At 37.9% G+C, this 24683-nt stretch overlaps 1 protein-coding gene across 2 annotated transcripts in view; it reads right to left on the bottom strand.

The window, feature by feature from the left end:
* Positions 1 to 23263, bottom strand: part of DCAF1 (DDB1 and CUL4 associated factor 1) — a 72597-nt gene extending 49334 nt beyond the window's left edge. Inside the window, exons 1-5 of one of the 2 annotated variants that reach the window (XM_045807236.2) lie at positions 23107 to 23263; positions 14603 to 14720; positions 9659 to 9735; positions 7241 to 7314; positions 5039 to 5152 (exon numbers count right to left, since the gene is read on the bottom strand). In XM_045807236.2, the coding sequence (XP_045663192.1) occupies positions 5039 to 5152; positions 7241 to 7314; positions 9659 to 9735; positions 14603 to 14712 (375 nt within the window). In that variant the 5' untranslated portion in view covers positions 14713 to 14720; positions 23107 to 23263. Of the gene's footprint in view, positions 1 to 5038; positions 5153 to 7240; positions 7315 to 9658; positions 9736 to 14602; positions 14721 to 23106 lie in introns of those variants that run through there. The other variant, XM_087867017.1, reaches the window with a different exon arrangement.
* Between the last annotated feature and the right edge of the window lie 1420 nt (positions 23264 to 24683).

The following is a 24683-nucleotide window of genomic DNA, read 5'->3' as shown; positions in this document are numbered from 1 at the left end:
TCTCTCAAATAAATAAAAGACCTTAAAAAAAAAAAAAAAAAAGAATTTTCTCCAATCACAATGGAATGAAATGAGAAATCAACAACGCAAGGGAAAATGGACAATTCATATGTGGAAATTAACATACTTTTAAACAACCAAGGGGTCAAAGAAGAAATCACACAGAAATTAGAAAATTCCTTGAGATGAATGAAAACAAAAACACAACATACCAAAAGTTATGCCATGGAGTGAAAGCAGTGTAAGAGAGCAATTTATAGCTGCAAACACATACAATTAAAAAAGAAGGCTCTCAAACTCCTAATAACCTAACTGTATATTTTAAGCAACTAGAAAAAGAGCAAACAAAACCCAAAGCTAGAAGTAAGGAAATAATAAAGATTAGAGGGGAGACAAATAAAACAGCAAATAGAAGGAAAACAAAGAAGAAAAAAAAGAAAATGAAACCAAAAGTTGTTTCTTTGAAAAGATCAAAAACACTGACAAACCTTTAACTAGACCTCCCCCAAAGAAAGACTAAAACAGGGAACATTACTATCAATTTTTCAGAAATAAAAAAGATTATAAAACACTAGAAACTATTGTAGACCAAAAAAATGAATAATTTAGATAAAATTATAAAATGAACAAATTCCTAGAAACACAACCTACCATAACTGGTTCATAAAGAAACAGAAAAGTTGAATAGACCTATAAGTAGTAAGGAGATTGAATCAGTCATCAAAAACCTCCCAAAACAGAAAAACTCAGGACCAAATGGATTCACTGGTGAATTCTACACCAAACATTTAAAGAAGAATTAATACCAGTCTTTCTCAAACTCTTCCAAAAAATTAGTAAGTGAACATTTCAAACTCATTCTATGAGGCCAACATTATCCTGATACCAAAACACTACAAGAAAACTACAGATCAATATTCCCTATGAATACTGATGCAAAAAACCTCAATAAAATACCAGCAAACTGAATTCAGCAGCATAGTAAGAGGATTATACACCATGACCAATGGATTTATCCAGGAATGGAAGTATGGTTCAACATACAAAAATCAATGCAGCACACCAAACTAATAAAATTAGTGTGAAATTACTGTGAATAGAAAACCACCTGACCATCTCAACTGATACCAAAAAAATAGGGATCTGCCAAAAATCAACATTGTCATTAAAAAATACTTAATAAATTAGGAATAGAAGGCAACTTCTTAGTATCATAAAAGCCAGGTGTGAAAAACCCACCCACACCCAACATCATACTCAACAAAGACTGACAAGCTTTTTCCCCCAAGACTAAGAACAAGACAAAGATGTCTGCTTTCACCACTTCTATTGAACACAGTACTGTAAGTTCTGGCCAGAATTGGCCAAGAAAAAGAAATTAAAGGCATCAATGTTGGAAAAGAAGAAATAAAATCATCTCTGTTCACAGATGACATGATCTTATATGTAGAAAACCCTTTAAGATTCCACACACAATGCTAGAGCTAATAAATGAATTCAGCAAAAAGTTACAGCATACAAAATCAGTTGCATTTCTATACACAAGTGATGAAAAATCCAAAAAGGAAATACATCCAATCATTTAAAAGATACTTTCTTTTTAATATCTTTCAGATATGTTTTTTAATTCTCCTCTTTATTGTAATTGTTAAATCCTAATCATGGAGAATTATTTCCTAGCGTGTTTTGTAATGTTTTTGTGAACTCACTTCACCTGGAAATTGCTTTTTCTATGAGAACCCCTGGTAGCCTGGATTACGAGAGCTTCGCCCCACAGTGATTTTACATTTGCTTTTGCCAGACACTCAAGGAATATCACAAATTATTCTGTTGTTAATTTTTTGACTTTGGGGTTCCTAATCATATGGTAGAAATTTCAAACATGAACCAAAAAAGGTCATGCCCAGAGTTTCTCAGAGATTTATCCACCCCTACCCCTTAGCGTGGGGTCAGAAACTGAGAAACCTGTCATCTCCCCACGGCAGTAAACAGGTATTTCTCTTTTGCACTGTTTCAGTGGAGGTCCTTTGGGAATACCAGTTTTATGCAGGGGTCAAGGTCCCAGTTCCAACTCTTCAACCAAGGTTTTGTCTCCTGTCCTCGATTACCACTTTGTTGTTACAGTTACCTCTTCATTTCTGGCACGTAGGGATTTCTAAGAGTTTATTACAGTTTACCCGGAATTCGTATGTGCATGCTACAGGAAAGCTGCCAAGTTATCCTGGCTGGTCAATCAGATAGATCTAATCTCTCTTGAAACCATTTTTTTCTCTCTGCCTCTGAAAAGCCGTATATACATGGTTTTCTTCCTACCTCTCGCAAATACTGTAAGGATTAATATATGATACAAAACAAATGCTTAGCAAATACTGTAAGGATTAATATATGATACAAAACAAATGCTAACTGGCACTCAATAAATGGTAGGCATCCACCTAAATGACTCCATAGATACTTTTTTCATAAAGCACCTATTAACATTTTAGAGGAATCTTAATGTTGCAGAGTTAAAATCTGGGAAATGTTGACTTAGAGATTATACTTTGAGACTTCGTTCTGATTTTATCCTTCTCACCTCCAATAATTTAAGACAAACTCAAAGAGAAAAATGTTAAAGCAATACTCGAAAAATAAGGGGCGCCTGGGTGGTGCAGTCGTTAAGCGTCTGCCTTCGGCTCAGGGCGTGATCCCAGCGTTCTGGGATCGAGCCCCACATCAGGCTCCTCCACTAGGAGCCTGCTTCTCCCTCTCCCACTCCCCCTGCTTGTGTTCCCTCTCTCGCTGGCTGTCTCTGTCAAATAAACAAATAAAATCTTAAAAAAAAAAAGAAAAAGAAAAAGAAGCCCCTAAAGGAACTGATCTGACTGGATTAAGAGCATATACTAACAAACTTAACAATATGAAAAACCTAGTACACAAACAATATTAAATTACTCAGTTCTAGTAACATAATGAAGAAAACTTCACAAATAATTGTAAACAAAAATAAAATTTAAAGCTCTATGACTACCTCTGAGAGTACAAATCAGAAACTTTTTAAAATAGTGGCCAGAAGTAATAGAATCAATTTAGTGACTTGAGAGGTGGTTACCTCTCAAATAAAAAGTGAAACAGAAAATATAAAAAGGAAACGAAATAGAAAATATCAGAATGCACTGCACAAAGAGTAAACAATGTTCAAGAAACTTCTTTTTCATACATATATGTAATGGGTTGCATGTAAAAACGTGTTATTACGTTTCACAAAGTTTGAGAAACACTACTCTAAAGCAATGAGTATTAACCCTAGCTTTGTGAAACACCAGTAGCCAATCTGTCTAAAAATAATGATTTCCAACTCATTAACTTACAAGCTATAATTGGATGTTTTTTAAAGAAGTAAAATATTGATTCACACCAAAAAAATTGGATAGGATACTTCTGAAGGATAAAGATCATCGACAGTAAGGTCTCACAACGTCAAAGAAGTTTGTAATCTGTGTTCTAGGTCTTCTGAAGGATACTTCTGAAGGATAAAGATCATCGACAGTAAGGTCTCACAATGTCAAAGAAGTTTGTAATCTGTGTTCTAGGACACTGGATTCAAGGTTATGTTATTTCCTATCTAATTTTCCTTATGATTTTCCTAATAATTCACTTCTCCTAAAAGAAGTTCATTATTAATAAACAAAACTGTTGGGGTGCCTGGGTGGCTCGTTCAGTTGGGCCTCTGACTCTTGATTTCAGCTCAGGTCATGATCTCAGGGTTGTGAGATCAAGCCCTGCATCAGGCTCCATGACCAGCGTGGAGCCTGCTTGGGATTCTCTCTCTCCCTTCTCCCCTTCCCCCTCCCTCTTCCTCTCTAAAAAAGAAAAGATAAAGAAACAAAGCTGTTCTTAAACTGCAGAAAGCTTTATTATTCAAAATGTCCCTTAGTGTTTCTGACATCCAAAGGGTATTCACTTCATTCTAAATATACAATGATGAAACTATAAAGAATCAGAGATGATTTTCCTACAATGACAACCAGGAAACTTTTACAAAGCACAGTAACATCATCTGTAATCTTCTACAAATCTTGCATATACAAATATACTGCTATAAATGCTTCATTTGTCATCCTGGTTTTCAAAAGAATTCATATTAAAATATTTCTTACAAGCATATAGACTTTTTTGGGCTCCCACAATGGTAAACTAACTGGAGATTTTTAAATCTAGTCTGATTACAATACTGCAAATTATAGCATTAATTACACAATGTTATTCTCTAAAAGACTTTAGTGAGACAATTCTGTAATAAAATTTTCTTAAAAGTTAATTGAAAATCTATTTCCAGATCTTTCATTTGGTTTAATCATTTAATTACACTAAGACTTTCAGACTGTTTCAGAAAATTAAATTTTAGTATCTTTGGGGGAAAAAAAAGCCATGTGCAAATTCTTAATGCTGAAAACAAAATACCTGTATTACTTCTAAAAATAGAGCAACTAATTTTTTGACGTTTAAAGTATACACACACACACAGTCACTATCAAATTATCATTTTCTGGTCTTCATAGTACTTATTCTTATTTGAAATCATCAGCTTTTTTGTGTCTGCCTTCCCAAATACATTATGTGAATGTAAGCTCCCATCTTGCTGACAAAATATTACCAACACCTAGCATAAAAGACAGCACAAAACACATCTTCAAATATTAACTAAACAACTATTAAATACCACCCAAAAGAAAAAAAATTTAAAAAAAATAAATACCACCAAGAGAATGGGCTTCCTCAAGGCAGAAATTCCTTCCTCGCTAAGGAAGACAACTCATCAAGAATAAGAGTTTCAATAAGATCATAAAACCACTCTAAAAACATATGACCTTAAGATTTTAAGAAATACTATAGCACCTAATAAGCATCACAAAAAGTTATTCTTAAATTTCTCTCATTGCTTATCTTGATTTCTTACATTTCTACAACATATTACTATTGTTATAAAAGTCTATAATAATTATTTTAACAAAGACAAATCAAGCAGATCAACATTTAATGACTTTTCAGTAAATACCTTTTCTTGAAAGACAACAGCAGTTTCCAGCCCTGGCATAATGTCCAGTAGGAGTCTGCAAGCTGCAGTGTTTAAAGGGGGCTCTCGGCTTGTCATCACATATGCGTTCACCAGCTATAAAAATACGGAGGAATACTTTTCATCTGAAATTCAACCCAGTCAAATTAATGAAGTCTAATAAACCCTTAATATATTCCCATCACTTGCCTCAGGGGTATTAAGAACTAACAATTACTAATTAAACCTTTAATTATTATAAACAGTTACAATCCTGCTGAGCCATGATGGGATCATATATTATTTCTTCTGTAGCTTTAAAATCAAATCCCCCCCAAAACAACAAATCAGCAACCTCAGATTTAAAGCTTAAAGAGTATCAAGAAGAAGTCGCTCCCTATTTTTTTTTTTTATCTCCTATTCTTACATACACTTTTTCAGAAGGATAAAGGAGGGCAAGATAACCATGCCCCCCCAATTCTTGACAATGGTTAATGAAAAACTTGAACTTTGTACTTATACTATATTTAATATTACACATAAATTATATGTAAACATACTAATAAAACTTTCATTTTAGCACTGAATCTCCACTACTAAGTGGCACTGTGCTTGTGCTGGGTATACATCAGTGAATGAGACAGAGTCCCAGCATCAAAGGGTTCATAATCCAACAGAGGCGACAGTTGGAAAAACAAATCACTGAATACAGGATGCTACAGAAGCCTGTAGGAGGCCACACAACTCCCACAGAAGAATCAGAGAAAACTTTAGAGGGGAAGGGATTCTAAGCCAGAATGTAAAGGACAAGTAGGAGTAGCTAAAGAGAAGTAGGGAAAAGAGGAGAGCCAAAGGGCAAGAACTTAAAATTGAGAGAACAAAGGCCAGAGAGAGATTGGGTTTATATTTCAAACTGAGGAATTTAAAATCTATCTTGAGAGCAACGGGAAACCACTAATGATTGTAAGCAAAAGGGTGCCATCACTTTTTGCATTTCAGAAATATTTCTGGGCTATAAAGTAAATAGACTGGAGGAGAATAAGACAAGATGATAAATCAGTTAAAGCCAAGAGAGAGATGGAAGTGGCTAAACTAAGTATGGTCTGGCAACAAGGGCAGAAAGAAGTGGAGGGATTTGTGAAGGTTAATGGAATGGGAATGATAAGACCAGTAAGTTCACTGAATGAGAGAGCTTGGAAAAATAAAGGATAATTCTAGCTGGCTAGACAAGGACATCATTACTGAGCTAGAGAACAAGAGAAACAGACAGTAGAGCAAACAATTAGACATGTGGAATTCAAGGTGCTTGTAGAGGATATACAAGTGGAAATATCTAGAAGGCAGCTGGAAATTATCTGAGGTACAGAAGAGACACCAGTGACTGAGAAATAAATTTGGGAGTTAATACAATACAGACAATAGTAATAGCTAATACTTACTGAGCCCTCATGTACCTAAGCACTTCTCATGATTAATTTCAGTCAAAGATTACGAAAACAGTTTAAAGGTAAGAACTATCATCCTTATTTTATAGATTAAGAAAATAAAGCCTGGAGAAAATGAAGGTTGTTAGAGGCTTACGTTGCCTTAAGATCAAACCGTCAGTGAACAGTGGAGCTGCATTTAAACCCAAAACACGAACCCCAAAACCCATGCTCTCAAGCATCATGCACTCTGGCCTCCAAAAACAAACCGAACAGCTACAACTTACTGAACAATTACTATGTCTCAGGAGCTGTGAACACCAGATGTATTTCCCCCCCTCATTTACTTCTCAACAGCCCAGAGTTAGGGAAGATATCTTTCTCTCCTTCCACATGCCCGATGAACACATCACAGTGTCAGTGCAGAATCATGCCTCATGTATCACTCTTAGTTTTCTATTCGGAAACCCAAGAAAATGTCTATATTCCCAAACTTAAAATCATCTTGCCCAGGGATGAGCACAGATGCCTTGTGAGTCCTTGCCAATATTCAACTGAACAAAGTACACACCAAAAAGAAAACACCTTGGCTACACCCAGGACTTTGGTAAGAAAGAAATCCAGGATGCTTATCTTGTTGAACCAATACCAAACAAAAAAAATCTATCCACTCTATTCCCAATTCTGTCAAGACCTTAGGAAAAAACAAACTATTTACAAACAATAAAGGTATAGCATCTGCTGATGATAATCTCTGGAGAGAAGAAAGAAGCAAACCTACTGCATTCATGAAATCATCATTCTTGAAGAGTATTCTCAGCAAGTGGCCCAGCATACACTCTGGATCAGCTCGACCTACCAAAAGAAAGAGGGGAGGAACAAACAAGGAATAAGTAAGTCATCCCAGTCAAGTAAGTTAAACCTCTGGAAAGGCACCTGGGTTGTTACAAGTACTATTAAAATGCCACAAAAATTGGGGCGCCTGAGTGGCTCAGTCGGTTAGGTGTCTGCCTTCAGCTCAGGTCCTGATCTCAGGGTCCTGGGATCGAGCCCCACATCTGGCTCCCTGCTCAGCAAGGAGTCTGCTTCTCCCTTTCCCTCTGCCTGTCTCCCCAACTTGTGCTCTCTCTGAAATAAAAATCTTTAAAAAAAAAAATGCCACGAAAATAAACAGAAACAAAGAAAAGATTCTTTTGATGAATTAGATGTCATAAGAAACATGCTCTAAAATTAAAAGTGACAATATAAAAACTTGAGACACTGCTCTCTTAACCTTCCCATCTCCCAGCACATTGCCTACACAGCAATGCTAAATAAATGTGCACTAGACCCACACCAGCATTACTAACAGTACACAAGGTCTAAAAAAGAATCATAAAGGAGACTTAAGAGAAAGAAAAACGCAATTTCCCAGCCAGATTAAGGTAGGAAGCAAAACTTTTGATGGGTGGCCTGGAGGAGATAAGACTCCAAGTCCAATCTCCCCTTCAACTATAATACCAACAATAACAGAGATGTATCTTCAAACCTGTGATGATACCCAAGGTTGTGGGGGTAGGGCTCAGCAACAACTCTAAAGATACAGTAACCTTGGCCATCTTAACTTTCCAAGTTCCTGGGGAAAGGCCAGGAACCTAGGATCTACTCAATACACAGCCTAAAGGTAAAAGAATTACTTAATGATTGGGAGAATTGGTGGTTTTTAAAACAGATACCATCTATTTTAATTTTCCTTTAAGATCATTAGAGTGGCAAATTTAGTCAAAGGATACAATTTAAGATGAAGAAAAGATGTGAGCTACTGATTCGAAGTTTCTACCAAGCTTAATTAGTATTCCAAAGTAAATCACAAAAAGAAAAGTTACAGAATGGTATCATAAAAACTAGATGAGCACCTCAGATTACCTAACTTTTTCTGTTTATAAATGATGAAACTGACACCCTCATTTTTATTAATAGAAATAATGCCTAATGACAAATATTGCTTAACATAAGAGGCAGGGATGAAAGAACAGTCTTTAAATTTCCTACTAAAAAAAAGTGTTATCATTCTGTCTCTCCCTTCTTCATTACCATTTCATCCCTTCCAAGGCCTTTCCAAGGTCACTAAACATGATCATCTCTCTTTTAATTCTTTTCATAACCCCATACATTAACTTAATTTCTTGTTTCTCATTCACATTCGTACTTCTTCACGCTCTGACTGCTTTACTGAAAAATTAAATAAGTGAATAATACTCTAAAATCACAACTGGGGATGTCTCAGAAGAGCAACAGGTATCACAGGACACTGTCATAACAGGACACTCAATCTGAAATGCCTAGCTTACTTGAGAACAAAAGTCTAAGAGATAAAAAACCTGTACCATTCAGGTGGATATACAATGTTCTTATTTTTATAAGTCCCACTCATTCTCATATCTCTCCACATACAACATCTCTTTTTTACACAGAGGACTGCTTCTGACCCTATACAGAGAAAGTTTATATGCAGCATGGGCCCATATATGATTTAAGCTTTGTCCACTGGTACTCCACCTTAAAGAAAACAAAATGGCAAAGTCTCAAGTCTCATATAGCTCTGTATCATACCAAATTCCTTGCCAGCGCAGACTGGATTGTCATGGTTCTAATTAACCCAAAATAAAGCCAAATTAACATGAAATGGCATACTTTAGCTGCTGAAATACGACAGCAGACATCAAAAAACCTGTTTATTATTCAAGGTTCCAAGTATCAATTTCTAACTAAAAACAAGGCACTGAATGCATTTTCAACTACATTTCCTCATTAGTAAAAGGATAATTATCCCTTTTTCTCTTTCAAAGAATCCAAGTTCATAACTGTTTCGAACTCTTGTTTGAAAGATGAAGGCACAAAGGATAATCTCTTTGGGGTTAAAAGTCAGAAAGGGAGAACTTTTTCCCTTTTTAAGTAACATACCAATGGTGTCAGTAAGGTATACCTACATAATTTAGTTCCTTGAAGTTATCTTCTATTTGATATGTAAATATTACAAATATTTCAATTTTTCCAGAAATTTGTTTCTCCTCACTACCCCCACCTTGAGCAATATTTTAACAATTAGATGATCTTACAACTTAGCAAGAAAGATGTTATTTCAACTGTAAATTTTCCTATGAAGCAATTTTCTTTTGGAAGAAAATTAGAGCCAGGCTTAAGAGAACACAGGTCTCACCAGGATGTCGGTCATCAAATGGGTCTGGATCTCCCTTACGATATTCTTCAGTTTCTTTTTCAATCAATTCAGACATCCTAGTACAAAGGGAAGACAAGGTCAACTCTAGACAAGCATACAAAAAAATGTACCACCACCTACAATAGTAAATTCAACAATCAAGGTGTAAAATAAAAGCAAAAAGTTAGAAAAGAGATATTTTCCTGATGAACCTAGAGATCTAAACAACCATCTCATAAAACGATTTCCACTCCCAAACACATTCTTCTCTTCACTTTCCTGTCTCAAAAAATAGCACTACCATCCCCTCAGGAGCCTAGGAATCATCATTAAAACCTTTTCTCCTCATTCCCCACAACAACAATTCCTGTTAGCTCTACCTACAAAGTATTTCCTGACTTTGATCATTTCTTTCATTCTTGACCATTCCTATCCTTGCCCAGAACCCCATCAGCTGCCTGAACTACTTGCAACAGCCTTTTCCCCAACTTCTTGCTTCAGTGCTTGACACAAAATTCATTCTCCAACTTCCAGTGATTTACCACAATAACTTCAATTATATCCAAGTACTACCATGGCTTACACTAACCCAGCTTCTGTCTGCATCTCTGACTTCTACTCTCCGTTCTCCCTTCATTAAGCTTCAGTCATATGGCCTTCTCTGCTCTTCAGAGTCCAAGTTCATAACTGTTTCAGGACATAAGTACTATCACTTCAGCCTGTAACATTCTTCCCCCCACCTAAGCTCACATCCCTACCCCAAGCAACCAATTATCTGCTTTCTTCCACCAAAGATTAGTTTTGTTTGTTTTAGAATGTCGTACAAATGGAATCATATATACTCTTTTCACTCTTCATAACTGGCTTCTTTAGTTCAGCATATTTTGAGTGATCCATGTTGTTTGTTGCATGTATCAAGTCTTTTTTTTATTCATGGTTTTTGAAACAAGAAAAATCACATTTTGAATCCCTTAAGCAAGAATGACATTTTAACCTATTATAATGACAATTAAATACAAGGCTATCATACTTTCCAGTATCTACCATGCTCTGTCCTGACTCAAACTCTCTTATATGTTTTATGTCCACAAAACCATACTTCCCATGGTGGCTCAGTGGGTTAAGCATCTGTCTTTGGCTCAGGTCATGATCTCAGGGTCCTGGGAGGGAGCCCCACATCAGGCTCTCTGCTCAGCAGGGAGTCTGCTTCTCCCTCTCACTCTCCATCTGTGCTCTCCTTCTCTCAAGAAAATAAATAAAACCTTTTAAAAAACAAGAAACAAAATGATACTTCCTAGTCTTAAAAACTAAGCTCCTACAAAAGCTCTTACCTACTCTGGCATATTTTTCCCCATTAAGGCTCAAAAATATTTCCACTTTTCCACCCTTCCCTTTATACTCTGAAAATTTACTTTGTCACAAAGGGCTATCAGACAAAATATGTTTAGAATTACACATTATAAGATCTACTAATAGCAATATAGCACAGTGGAAGTTAATGGATGCTGGAGCCAGCTGGCCAGGGTTCAAATCATACTTCTTCCACTCTGTGTGACTCTGGTCAAGTTACTTAACCTTTCTATGCCTCATCTGTAAAATAAGGGTAATAGTCCCTATCTTATAGAGCTTCCTTGAGGTTTAAGGTAATATATGTTCTCTGATTAAAACAAAGCCTGACATGTGAGAGATAGTTAAGTGTTGTTACAATGAAAACAGAGAATCAAAAACAAATAGAAAAACAATTTAAGGTAGATTTGACTGGGACAGGACAGGAAGGAGCCTTCTGGAGGCAGAACTCAAGTTCTTCAACTTGATGTTGGTCATAGTTTTGCAAGTAAAGAATCCATCAAGCAGAGTACTGCTATATACTGTATAGTATATATCCCAATATAAAAAAACAAACCATAGAACCTGGGTAATGCTCACACAGCTTGGCCCAATGCCAGTTCCTTTTCACAGAATCAAGTCAAAGGCCTGATTATAATAAATAAATAAATAAATAAATAAATAAATAAATAAATAAATAAATACGATACAAATAATAAATAAAAACTCGAAGCTATAAGAAGCCACACACATTTTTCTTAGGAAAACTGCCAAAAAATCATCAAGGTTGTGGCCAATCAAAGAATAGGTAAGCCTGAAATTCATTGTTTTTCATGGGATATACCAAAACACCTATAACCGCAGCCGGTAGAGGTGGGGGGGTAAGGGAGAGACCACAGACATGTGAAAATGTTAGGAAATATTCAGTGAACTAACACACCCACAATCTGGATGATGGGAATTGCCCCTTTCTAAAATAAACTATACTTTTAATTCATATTACTGTCTCTTAACACTCCCTATCTAACCTTGAAGATCTTTTAAAGATCCTGCTCCATGTAACTTTATTTTCCACTCCTACCTTATACTCACTCTCCACTCTGGTAAGACCCATTTCCTCACTGCCACAAAATCATGTCCCAGTTCCTTCTCCCCTCGATGCTTTTCTCTGCCACATTATTTCATTTTTCCTAGAAAACCCTGACTCTCTGCTTTTCATCAAGCTATATTCTCCTATCTTTCAAGTCCCTATTCCAAAAAACCTTTACCACATCCTGTAGCGGAAAGCCCACTGGAGTTAGAAGTTAAAAGGCAAAATTCCAAGCTTCGCTGTTCACTATCTGGCTATGTTGTTTTTTGTAAGTAGCCCCAAGGATGGCTGTCGTTTAACAATGTAGCTCTCAGTGATACTTTTAGGGACAACTGAGGAAATTAAGTTCAGGGAAGTATTTGACAGTTCCCACACACAAAAGGTCCTCAAATATTTGCTGAGTGAATAAAAGAAACTGACTCATTCAAGTTCTTTCCATTCTCCTAACCCATGCAATATTTAGGAATCATACTGCCCAATTCAGCACATTATATACTAATTTGTACTACTCTGCATTGTTTCATATCTGTTAGTTGCCTCCCAGACGGTTATCTCCTTGAAGACAGAGCCCCTCTATTTTAGGCTTTACACTACTGAATATCATAGCACAGTGACAAAGTTGAGGGTCAAATATGATTATGGATGTGAAATAATCTTGAAAATAAAACATTATTTTTAGTACATGTACTCAATAAATATTTTTTCCAATTAAGTGAATCTACCACTAACGTTATCATCCCCATTTACGACTTTCTCCTCTCACAGTTACACCAATAATCCACATTCTAACTGCACAATATTTAGATTCTTTAAATTCACTGTGGCTGCATTTCAAATATCTTGTAGTTCTTAATCTCCAATGCTTCTACAAATTAAAATCCACTTTTCACCAGTCAGCAATAATCTTGTTCCTAAAGAAAGCTACTTTTTACATGTTCCCCACGAATCAAGAGCAACAAAACATTTATCCCCACTTAAACTTTCATAAGATCATAGTTCTCTTTATTCCTATAGAATACATCATTGCCCAAACAAAAGGCTTTTTTCTCTGCTATATCAAAGATTAAATGTTAAAGGTCCCCATGTTCCAGTGATCTCCTCCCTAGAAAAACCATGCACATCCCTCTCCAGCCTTTATTTTTCACTCTCCTGTTTCACACATCATTCAGTAAAATTATGTCCCACACAGTTACTATGTACCAGGCATGCACAAGTCACTGTCTGAGGAGACACCAATAAAAAGGTGTAGTACCTGTCTTTAAAAAACTTATAACTAAAAAAAAAACCCTTACAATTTAGTGAAGTAACACATGCAAAAAAAAAAAAAATTATAAAACAATGTGGTTAAAAGTTAAAATGGGGGGATTATAATTATACCACATTTTATATATCCGTTTGTGTGTGTATACACACACACACACACACACACACACACACACACACACACGAATGACTGGAGTATTAAAAAAGAAAAAAAAGGAGTGCGCCCAAACCTACCTGGGGATGTCAAAATCAGAGTTTTACAGACATGATTCTCAAACTGCTTCTTGAAAGGATGAGAGTTTGCTAGGCAGACAGACATACCAAGGAAAGGCATTTCAGGCCAAAGAAACAGCAAGTGTAAAGGCACATAGACATTAAAAAATATGATACTATTTCTTACTGAAGGAGACTAACACTATGAAGCAGAAAAAGGGGGTAGAGGCCAAATCATAAATGGCTTCATAGGCTACTCTAAAAAGTTTACATTTTATTCTGTAGTAAAAATAGAGCCAGAGAAGAAGTATGATCAAAGGTATGACAATCAGATTTGTGTATAAGGAAGAGGACTCTTTCACCAAGGAGGAGGATGTATTAGAAGAAGGTAAACTGGAGATGCAGAGAAAATTCACACTGCCTAAGAGGCCAGTCAAAACATGATCAATATCTAATGAAGGAAGTGGTAAGGGGGAATGGGGAAGAAGAGAAAGCAGAAATCCTCAGGGCATGGGGACTAAACTGTGTTAGTATAAGACACTGTACACCAAAGCAGAGAGTACAAAAGCACAAACTGTGAATAAGAAAGGAGGCAGGATGAAGATGATAAGCTCTATTGCAGATATGGTATGTTGAGATGTCTACAAGTAGCTAGGTAAAGATGTGTACGCTGAGCAGCTGAGAAAAGGGTCTGAAATTTTTAAAAAGAGGGACCTGAAGTAGAAATAGTGATCTGAAAGTTAACCTAGGAATAATGTTTTAAATCATGGACAGGAATGAAACTATCTAGGTAGACTATTTAGGGTGAAGAGAAAAAAGAACCACCAACAAAACCCTAAGGATGAAACACAGACAAGAACTTATGAAGGAGAATAAGGACCAACAGCCTGAGAAGAAAAGTAAGAAATTTATCAAGAAGTAGTGAAATAAAGACTAGTTCTGAAAGAAAAAATGGATTTAGAATTCACAGCAAGATGAAAATGTTCCCATACTATCCTCCAATTTTTCCTTTTTTTCAAACAAATTTCTAAAAAAAACATAATTGTTCATACCTGGTAAGGATAGGTACCATGTCCTGCCCACTGCCATGTTCCTTTTCCCACTGCTCCAGCAGGGTAGTGAGCTCAGCTTTGGAGTCCACATGCACCGCTACTGTAGTCATGGCTTGGCCTAAGGAATCAAAAATATATATAAATAACACATGAACACAGGCAAATAAATCTGACATACTTCCTATAAAAAGTGAGAAGGGAGGAGAAAAGGGATGAGCAAGCAACAAAAACTTAACTCCCAGACCCTTCACATAATTTTATTTGTGGTACAATGGGAAACCCAGCATTGGGAACCAGGATATTCTTCAAGTCCTTTCACCCCCCTCCCAACCTGGGTTTGCTCAACTGGTAAATGAAACAAGGAACTGAATCAAAATTGTGATTCCCACCCTTTCTAGGATCAGGAACCTCTCTAAGAAACGGACAAAAAGCTAGGGTCCCTTTCTCTCCTCAAAAATGCATACACCTGGGGCACCTGGGTGGCTCAGTGGGTTAAGTGTCTGACTCTTGGTTTCAGTTCAGGTCATGATCTCCCCGGTCATGGGATCAAGCCCCACACTGGGCTCAGCAAGGAGTCGGCTTCAGATTCTCTCTCCCTCTTCTTCCCCCTCTGCCCACCCCCTAAAAATAAATAAAAAATTTTTTTAAAGATTTTAAAGCATACGCCTACATATCTCACGTACACACACACACACACACACACACACACACACACATCCCTACTCTAGATCTGAGGTCCAAAACTTTGAAACTACATTTTTTAAATAGAAAATGTAGCAAAAATCACTCCCCAAAATATTTTGCGCTTCTAAGTGTTCAGGGGAAAGTTCCATGAAAGATAAATATTATGTCCCTGTCAATTCTTTTTTTTTTTTTTTAAGAATTTATTTATTTATTTGAGAGAGCAACCACGAGACAGCACAAGCAGGGGAAGTGGCACAGGGAAAGGGAGAAGCAGGATTCCCCACTAAGCAGGGAGCCTGATGGGGGGGCTCCATCCCAGGACCCTGGGATCATGACCTGAACCTGAGCCGAAGGCAGACATTTAACCGACTGAGCCACCCAGGTGCCCCTGTCCCTGTCAATTCTTAACAAAAGGCCAAGAACTAAAGTGGATATCATTACCAACATGAAAGTTTGGAAGGAGCATTATAATTATAAGCACATTTGTCCTTCAGGCTTCCTAACCTCTCTCACAGCTGATTTCCTAGAAGGAGCATGAGAAGCTGGAGATAGAGAAGCTGCTGGGTTGAGTGGTCAGCCCAGGGATACAGAAGGACAGGGAGCTGAGACAAGCTTTGCAGGAGCCGCATTAGAAAGCCACATGAGCAAGAGAGGTTTATTTACAGGGGGATCCAAAAGGGATAAACAAGACACAAATGTTTAGATGGTTTACAGATCAACTTCTTTGCCAAAGTAGTCTAAGGATCAAAATGTCAGACCTTCCATGCAAAATTTGTATTTTCACAGAAATAGCAACAATTCCATAAAAACAGTCTAACACTAGAAAGAGATTACTGGCTGATCTAGGATTATTACTGACTCTTCTAAAGATATCTACCATAAGACCAAAAGAAATACTTGTGAAAGATACCACCAACTCTATAATGCAAACATTTGTGTTTTAATAAAGTAGAGGCAATTCTAAGAGTGAACAGTGATTCATGTCACCAAAGGAGAATAAGCATTTCCAAAAAAAATTTTTTTTTTAATTTAAAGCCTTCTTTTTTACAGAAGAATCCACAATTTCAGTCTTTCTAGTAGGTCACAAAAAGGAAATGCTGCAGGTGTGACTAATACGGACCTCTGACTTTAACTTAAGAACCCAGGCTGTATTTTTGACCGCATTCGACTAACTATGCATTTTTTAAAATAACCTTATTCGGAATAATTTTAGATTTACAAAAAAGTTGCAAAGATATTAGAGAGAATTCACATATACCCCTTACCCAGTTCAGTTTCCCCTAATGCCACCTTATTATTTTACAGGGGAATAATGTCAAAATTAAGAAACCCAACATTGGTATATTATCATTAACTAAACTCAACTTGATTCAGATTACACCAATTTTTCCATTCACGTCCTTTCTCTGTTCCAAGATCTCATCCAGGTCTACACTGCATTTACGTGTCATGTCTCCCTCATGTACTCTGATCTATGACAGTTTTTGAGTTGTTCCTTGTTTTTCATGACCTTGACAATCTTGAGGAATACTGGGGAAAGAGTGAGAGCATTTTATAATAAAGATTTAGAAACTGTGCAAAGCAGTTAACAGCAAAATTGAGCTCTTAAGACACATCCTAAAAGTGTAAGAGAGAGATGGCTTTACTGGTGAACTCTAATGAAATGTATAAAGAAAATTAACATCAATCCTCAAATTCTTCCACAAAATAGAAGAGGAAGGACATTTCCTTATTTATTCCATGAAGCCTGCATTACCCTGATACCTACGCCAAATAAAGCCACCACAAGAAAACTACAGACAAATATCCTTTATCAATACAGATGCAAAAATCTCAACGAAATACTAGCAAGCTGAATACAGCACATTAACAGAAGTATATATCATGACCAAGTGGGATTTATCCTAGAAATGCAAAGGTGGTTTGATATATAAAAGTCAACTAATGTAATATATTAACAGGATAAAGGAAAAAAACACAGGTTCATCTGATTTAGAAAAAGCATCCGATAAAATCCATTACCCTTTTGGGGGGGGGGGGGAGACACTCAAACTGGGAACAGAAGAGAACTTACTCAACATGGTAGAGGGCATTAAAAAAAATAAAAAAAAAAACCCACAGCTAACATTATACTCAATGGTGAGACTGAAAGCTTTCTCCCTAAAATCACCAAAAAAAGACAAGGATGCCTGCTTTCACACTTACATTAAACATCGTACTGGAGTTCAAGCCAGAGCAATTAGGCAAGAAAAAGAAAGAAAACACATCCAAGTTGGAAAAGAAGAAGTAAAATTATCCTTATTCACACGTGACATGATTCTACACAAAGAGAACCTGCAAAAAACTGTTAGTGCTAATTAACAAATTTTAGCAAAGTTACAGAGCACAGATCAACACACAGAAATCAGGTATATTGCTATATGCTAGCAATGAACAATCCAAATATGAAATTAAGAAAACAATTTCATTGGGGCACCTGGCTGGCTCAGTCAGAAAAGCATGCAACTCTTGATCTCAGGGTTGTGAGTTCAAGCCCCACACTGAGTGTAGAGATTACTTAAAAAAAAAAATTAAAATTAACTTTAAAAAAAAGAAAATATCATGTATAATAGCACCAAAAATAATAGAATATTAAGGAATAATTTTAACCCCAAAAAACACAAGACTTACATACTAAAACTTATAATACACTGCTGGGATAAATTAGAGAAGAATTAAATAAGTAGAAAGACATCCTATATGTTCATGGATTAGAAGACTTAATATTGTTAAGATGGCAATACTCTCTAAAGTGGTCAATAGTCAATGCAATCCCTATCAAAATCTTAATAACCTTTTTTTGCAAAAATGGAAACACTGAAAACCAAAACTATCTTAAAAAAACAAAGTTGAAGAATTCACATTTCTGATTTCAAAACTTAGTACAAAGCTACAGTGATCAAAACACTATGGTATTGGCATTAGGAAAGACACATATGCCAGTGCAAAAGAACTGAGAGTCCAGAAATAAAATATCACATTTATAGCCGACTAATTTTCAGTAAGTGTGCCAGACCACTCAATAGGGAAAGAATTTACTGAAAGACCAATAGACTGTTAGTAGAAAGACTAATGGTATTTTAACAAATTGTGCTGAGAAAACTGGATATCCACATGCAAAAGAATAAAGTTGAATCCTTGACTCATACCACATAAAAAAAATTAGTTCAAAATGGATCAAAGACCTAAATGTAGAAGCTTAAACTATAAAATTCTTAGAGGCAAACATAGGGGTAAATCTTCATGATCCTGAAAATGGCAAGGGATTTTTACCTATGACACCAAAAGCATAAGCAACAAAACAACGAACAAACTGGACTTCAACCTTTAAAACTTTTGTGCATCAAATGACATTATCAAGAAAATGAAAAGACAAACCATGAAATGGAAGAAAATATTTGCAAATCATATATCTGATAAGAAACAGGATATATAAAGGACTCCTACAATTCAATAACCAAACAAACAAACAAACCAACCTGATTTTAAAATGGGTAGTAAGGCACCTGGGTGGCTCAGTCGGTTAAGCATCTGCCTTTGGCCCAGGTCATGATCCCAGGGTCCTGGGATCGAGTCCTGCATCAGGCTCCCTACTCAAAGGAGAGTCTGCTTCTCCTTCTGCCCCTCCCCCAGCTCGTGCTCACTTGTTAATTAATTACTTAAGTAATTAAAATGGGCAGAGATCCTGAATGGGCACTTCTCCAAAGATACACAAATGGCTAACAAGTACATGAAAACATGCTCAACATCATAAACCACCAGAGAAATGAAAATCAAAACCACAGTAAGATCCACAGACACCTACTAAAATGACTATAACCAAAAAATCAGAAAATAACAAGCATTAGTAGGAATTGGAGAAACTGGAATGCACACTGCTGGTGGGAATGTAAAATGGCACAACTATGGAAAACAGTTTGGCCCCTCCTCAAAAAGTTTAAAAAAAAAGTTAAATATAGAACTACCATATGACCCAGCAATTCCACACCAAGGTATATACCCAAAAGAATTGAAAATAGATATTCAAAGAAATATTTGTACACAAATGCTCAAAGTAGCATATTCGCAATAACCAAAAGGTGGAAACAATAGCCAAAAGATGTTCATCAAGGGATGAATGGATAAACAAAACATAGTTACATTCATATAATGCACTATTATTCAGCCACAGAAAGAAATGAAGTACTGGTACATGTTAGAGCTACTAATGAAAACTGAAAATATTCCAAGCGAAAGAAGCCAGGCACAAAAAGTTATATGTTGCAGGATTCTATTTATGTGAAACATCCAGAATAGGTAAATCCATCAGAAAGCTGCCTACAAGTTGCCAGGGGCTTGGGGAAGGGGGAAATACGGAATGATGGAAACTAGGTGATGAAAATGTCTTGGAACTAAAAGAAGTAATGGTTGCACAACATCATTCATCTACTAAATGCCACTGAACTGAACACTTTAAAATGGTTAGTGGTCAATTTATGGTATGTGAATTTTACCACAATTTTTTTAAAGTGGAAAAAATGGGGCGCCTAGGTGGCTCAGTCAGCTAAGCCTCCAACTCTTGATTTCAGCTCAGGTCTTGATCTCGGGGTTGTGAGTCCAAGCCCCACATTGGGCTCCATGTGCAGTGTGGAGACTACTTAAAAAAAAAAATTTTTTTTTAAATAAATAAATAAAGGGGTGCCTGAGTGGCTCAGTCAGATAAGCATCTGCCTTCTACTCAGGTCATGATCCCAGGTCCTGGGATGGAGCCCCACATCAGGTTCCCTTCTCAGTGGGGAGCCTGATTCTCCCTCTCCCTCTGCCGCTCCCCCTGCTTGTGCTTGCTCTCTTTCTCTGTCGAATAAATAAAATCTTTAAAAAAATAAAAATTAAAAAATAAAGTGGAAAAAGAAGATCAGGAGGGAATGCCTCTTGGATAACTTAAGTGATCAACATAGTACAGCACATACAGCCAAAGTTTAAGGAAAATATTACGTTTAATAAAGGTCAATTCAAGAGCGTTAAAATAATAAAATTTTAGAGTTCAATTTAGAAACATATTCTTTTGGCACCATTTTCAAAACGTACAATTAATTATACTTAAGAATAATTTTAAATATATTTTTATATTTATAATTATAAATAATTATAAACATTGGGAATAATCACTTGCCCAGCAAAAATATAAACTCAGACTAAAATAATATCAATGATAATTCATTTAATTATCAGTGAAAGACGATTCATATAAAATGTTAAAGGTGCAGCCATCTTGTGCATAGAACAGTGAAAGTAAATTACTCAACTCACCATGTTTTAAAGTGAGCTCTTTAAGTGATACACAGAACTTATGGCCTATCCAATAATGACACAACAGTTGCCAATTACTGAATATTAATATGGGACAGATATTTGGTTAATTTCTTATGTTATTCTGAATTTTCACAACCACCCTGCCCTTTTTTACAGATGATAGATGGGCTGAGCAAAGTCCCAAAGACCAATCAATTGGTACTTGGTAGAAAAGGGTTTCAAGCACTCATATCCCAAATCTGCGAATATACCTGTGAGATTTTGGTCAAGTTATTTTAACTTCTCAATTGCCTTATCTGTAAAATGGAAATGGTTGTTGCGAGGGTAATATGGTAATACTGTCCATGCAATGAAATAATATAGAGCCCTACAAAAAATATGTGGAACGTCTTTATCCTAAAGGTTGCCTGCCAATATTTAGGAGGTGATGTGTCTGCAACTAATTTCCAAATGATTCCACCAAATAAGAAATATACACCACACCTATAGAGAAAACATAACAAAATATCAATAATCATCAAATCTCGAGGGATAAACAAGTGTTCATTTCACTATTATTTCAAACGTTTGAAAATTTCCATAATTATGAGTTGAAAAGATTAAGACACATTTCCTTTCCTAATTTGAACCAATGCTCAAATATATGTCAAATGAGAAAATCAAAGTATGTGTGTGCACATGCATGCACCCGCCCCTTGAATAAAATATCTCTGGAAGAACACATAAGCAACAGATAATACCTATTACTTTTGTGCAGGTAACAGACTTTGAGGGGTAATGGTAGAATGAAGATTTTTCAGGATAGGTTATTAACCCAGCTCTATCATTTTTCCGTTATTTTGTAAACTTTTTTAACTGTTTAAAACATAAAATCTGTCCTCCCCAAATACACAATACTTAACGACCTATTCGGCAGAAACTACACCAAAGCCTAAAATTAAGTCCATGTTAAGGACAGATCTCATAAGGTTAAAATGACAAAACAAATGTCTGAAAGCATTCTTCCTTATGTAAAAAAAAGGGCGGGGGGTGAGAAATCCAAGTTTGGAGCTTCAAGTAAAATTTATCCCATAATTAATATGACATATAAGATCACACATAACAATTTTCTATAAGCGTCCATGACAATGTCAAACTAATAATAATAATAATAAGGAAACTGATATAAACCCAATTTCATTCACTTCAAACTATCTTGTGGTTCATTCTACCAGATTCCTCCCCTATTACATTTAATAACTGTACAATAGGTAGAACAGTAAAACACTGTGCTCAACTACTCAAGAGATTTTGAGCATAAAATGACTTCCTTTATATTCTCCACTTTCTGTATGTATTATCTCCTTAACCTCCAAAATATATCACCACTCAAAAATAGATAATACTGCTATATACAAAAATCTTGACAGCATCAAGCAAAGAAATACCAAATCAATTCCTAAAGAGTCTACATATGCAAGCTTAAACCTCAAAGGTATACTCCAAGACACTGGAAAAAGAAAATTACAGGACGACACTGCCAATGAACCCCTCACTCTGTACATTAACAAAGCGTGTAGAACAGGAAGATGATGCTAATAATTAAACCTGTATACTAATTAAAAGGCTTCGCTGAAAAGGCCGAGTAAAGAAAAACTGAGGACAATGTGACGTATACAAAGGCGATTCATTTGGGACTCAAAAAGAACCATTACACACTCCAAAATTATTCATCAACAAATGCGAAACCCAAGCTCTAACTCTTGGGTAAGAGGAAGTGAGACGGAAACCATCTAGGAAGAGAAGAGTTAAGCAAATGCCTGTCACCCCAGTTGAAAACGACTATAACCCCCGGAAATAGACTCCCGGGAAGCTTCGCGGGCACTCTGAGGTTTGGTTCCACGCTGCAAGACCCACACACCTCTCTCTCTACCCCTCCCCTCCACCATGGGGGTGGGAGGAGTGCCCGGAAAGCTCCGCCCCCCTCGCCCGGTCAGAAAGCCGGACGGGTGCAAAGGGAGGTGGCACGAGGCCGAGGGAGGGGAGAGCCCGCCCAGGTGACTGGAGCTGGAGGCGGAGACACAGCCCGGGAAGGGGGCCGCCGTACGGCAGGGAAGATGGAGCCCCCCAGCCCGTACGGAACGGAAAATGGAAAGACTGGAAGGAAAAAGGTTGACGAGGGGAATGAGAGGCACCCCTCCTCCAGGCAGGGGCAAGCACATCCCTGCCCCCCAATCCGGGCGGAAGAGTTACTCTGGGGAAGCTTCTTTTGCGGACTGGGAGAAGAACGTGGAGGCCCCGCCCCCGAGCCAAGAATTTGGAGGAGGAAAAGTCCTGTCAGGCCCCGGACCCAGCCTCCCCGCCGTCCCGGCCCGCCCCCTCCCCGCCGGCGGCCCAGGCAGGTGCCGCCCCTCCCCCAGCCCGGCGCCCACTCTCCCTCCCGCCCCGCCACACGCCCTGTCTCCTCTCGGCCTTCCCAGAGAGCCGTCTCCCTCCTTTCCCCCACTCACCTTCCCGGGCGGCTCCGCCGCTCCCCCCTGACCCCGCCAGCGGCCACAGTTCACACACACCGCCTCAGGTCCCGCACTCACTCTCCCTCACTCACACACAGCGCGACCACAGATCCAGAGCGGCCCACATATTATGCGTCACTCGCGTGTTACGTGCCCCGCGCGCGCGAGCGCGCGCGCACCCCGACTTGGCGCGAGGCTCGCTGGCAGGGGGCGGGAGGAGAACTCGAAGAGCCCCGGGGCCGCCTGGGAAATGAAGTTCCTCTTGTAGGGGCGGGGCCTACCAGTCTTGATTGGTGCTGCAGTACTTACTCCCCGCGCATTGACTTCTGGTCTTTATAGTTTTTCCTCATAGACGCGAACTGCTGGGTACTCACTGGCGGCTTCGCAAGGCGGAAGCGAGTAGTGAGGGATCTGATCCACCTAAGCCAGCGCTGCAACCACCTGACACCTTCTCAGTACCTTATTCTGCCTCGTGTGACAGGGGTGAGCCTCTGTTCTATTCTCTCATTGGCTCCATTATACCTAAAGTATACCAGTATTTCCCACAAGCATATCAGAAATCACAGCACTCATTAAACAGAAGACACTGGTTTTTCTTTGTCTTTATGTTCAAGACCTAACCTGAAGGATCAATAAATATTTATCTTAGGTCTCATGTGAGGCAGAGGAAAGGGAAAAATTTAAAAGAGCGTAGATTAAGGCAGGGCTGACTTCAGAGGTCATCTCATTTAATTCCTTTATTTTGCAGCTAAGAAAAGTAAGGCCCAGGGAGAATGAATGACTTGCCTAACATCCCACAACCAATTAGCAGTGGAACCAGAACGACTCCTACTCTGACTCAGGTATCCCTTTTTAGGGACATGAAAAATAAATGTGACTCCACAGCTGACAGAATCTCTCCCTGACAAGATCCTACCCAGCCTTTCTTTCTCTGAGAGTACTGTGCAAGTTTCTATGCATTTCTATGGAGTCCTTGCACACAACACTTTCACAGGGGTGGGGACACAGGACACAGCAAGCCTGCTGCTGTGCTCCGGTTCCACAACTAGTAAGAAGCTAGCCAGAGCTTGGATGCAGGTCTCTTGATTCCATTCCCCTTTTCCAGAAAAGAGACCTCCCTCCTCATTTGATTGTGTAACTTGAAGTAGCTGCTCAGGCATAAAATTCTAGAATGTGAGGTGGCAGCGCCACAGACCTGTCACCTCTCTGCAACCCTTTCACCTGCAATGGCACACGCTCAACTTCTCTGTGCTTCTGGAACTTTGCCTATATTAGTAATGGGCACTACCATTTCCTTTGACTGTACAGCAGGCTCAGCTCTGATTCAAGTGTGAACCCAAACTTTTTCATACAACCTTCACTACCACCCCCCACAGGGTAGATATGGGTAGCCACCTATACATGTGAGAAATCTGAGCCCAGAGAGGTGGCCCAAGGAATGGGGGCCCAGGTTTGTGGGCCCAGAGGCTGCACTCACAACTTTCCTACACCTATCCTCCAGCACTCCTTCAGCTGACTTTCTGGCCATGCCTCCCTGAGCCATGAACCCAAAATGCATGAGTTTGGAACATTTA

Source organism: Ursus americanus, chromosome 14, assembly GCF_024610735.1.
Source record: "Ursus americanus isolate L20-20 chromosome 14, mUrsAme1.1.p, whole genome shotgun sequence".
NCBI classification, from domain to species: domain Eukaryota; kingdom Metazoa; phylum Chordata; class Mammalia; order Carnivora; family Ursidae; genus Ursus; species Ursus americanus.
This window is presented reverse-complemented; position numbering and strand designations above follow the sequence as displayed.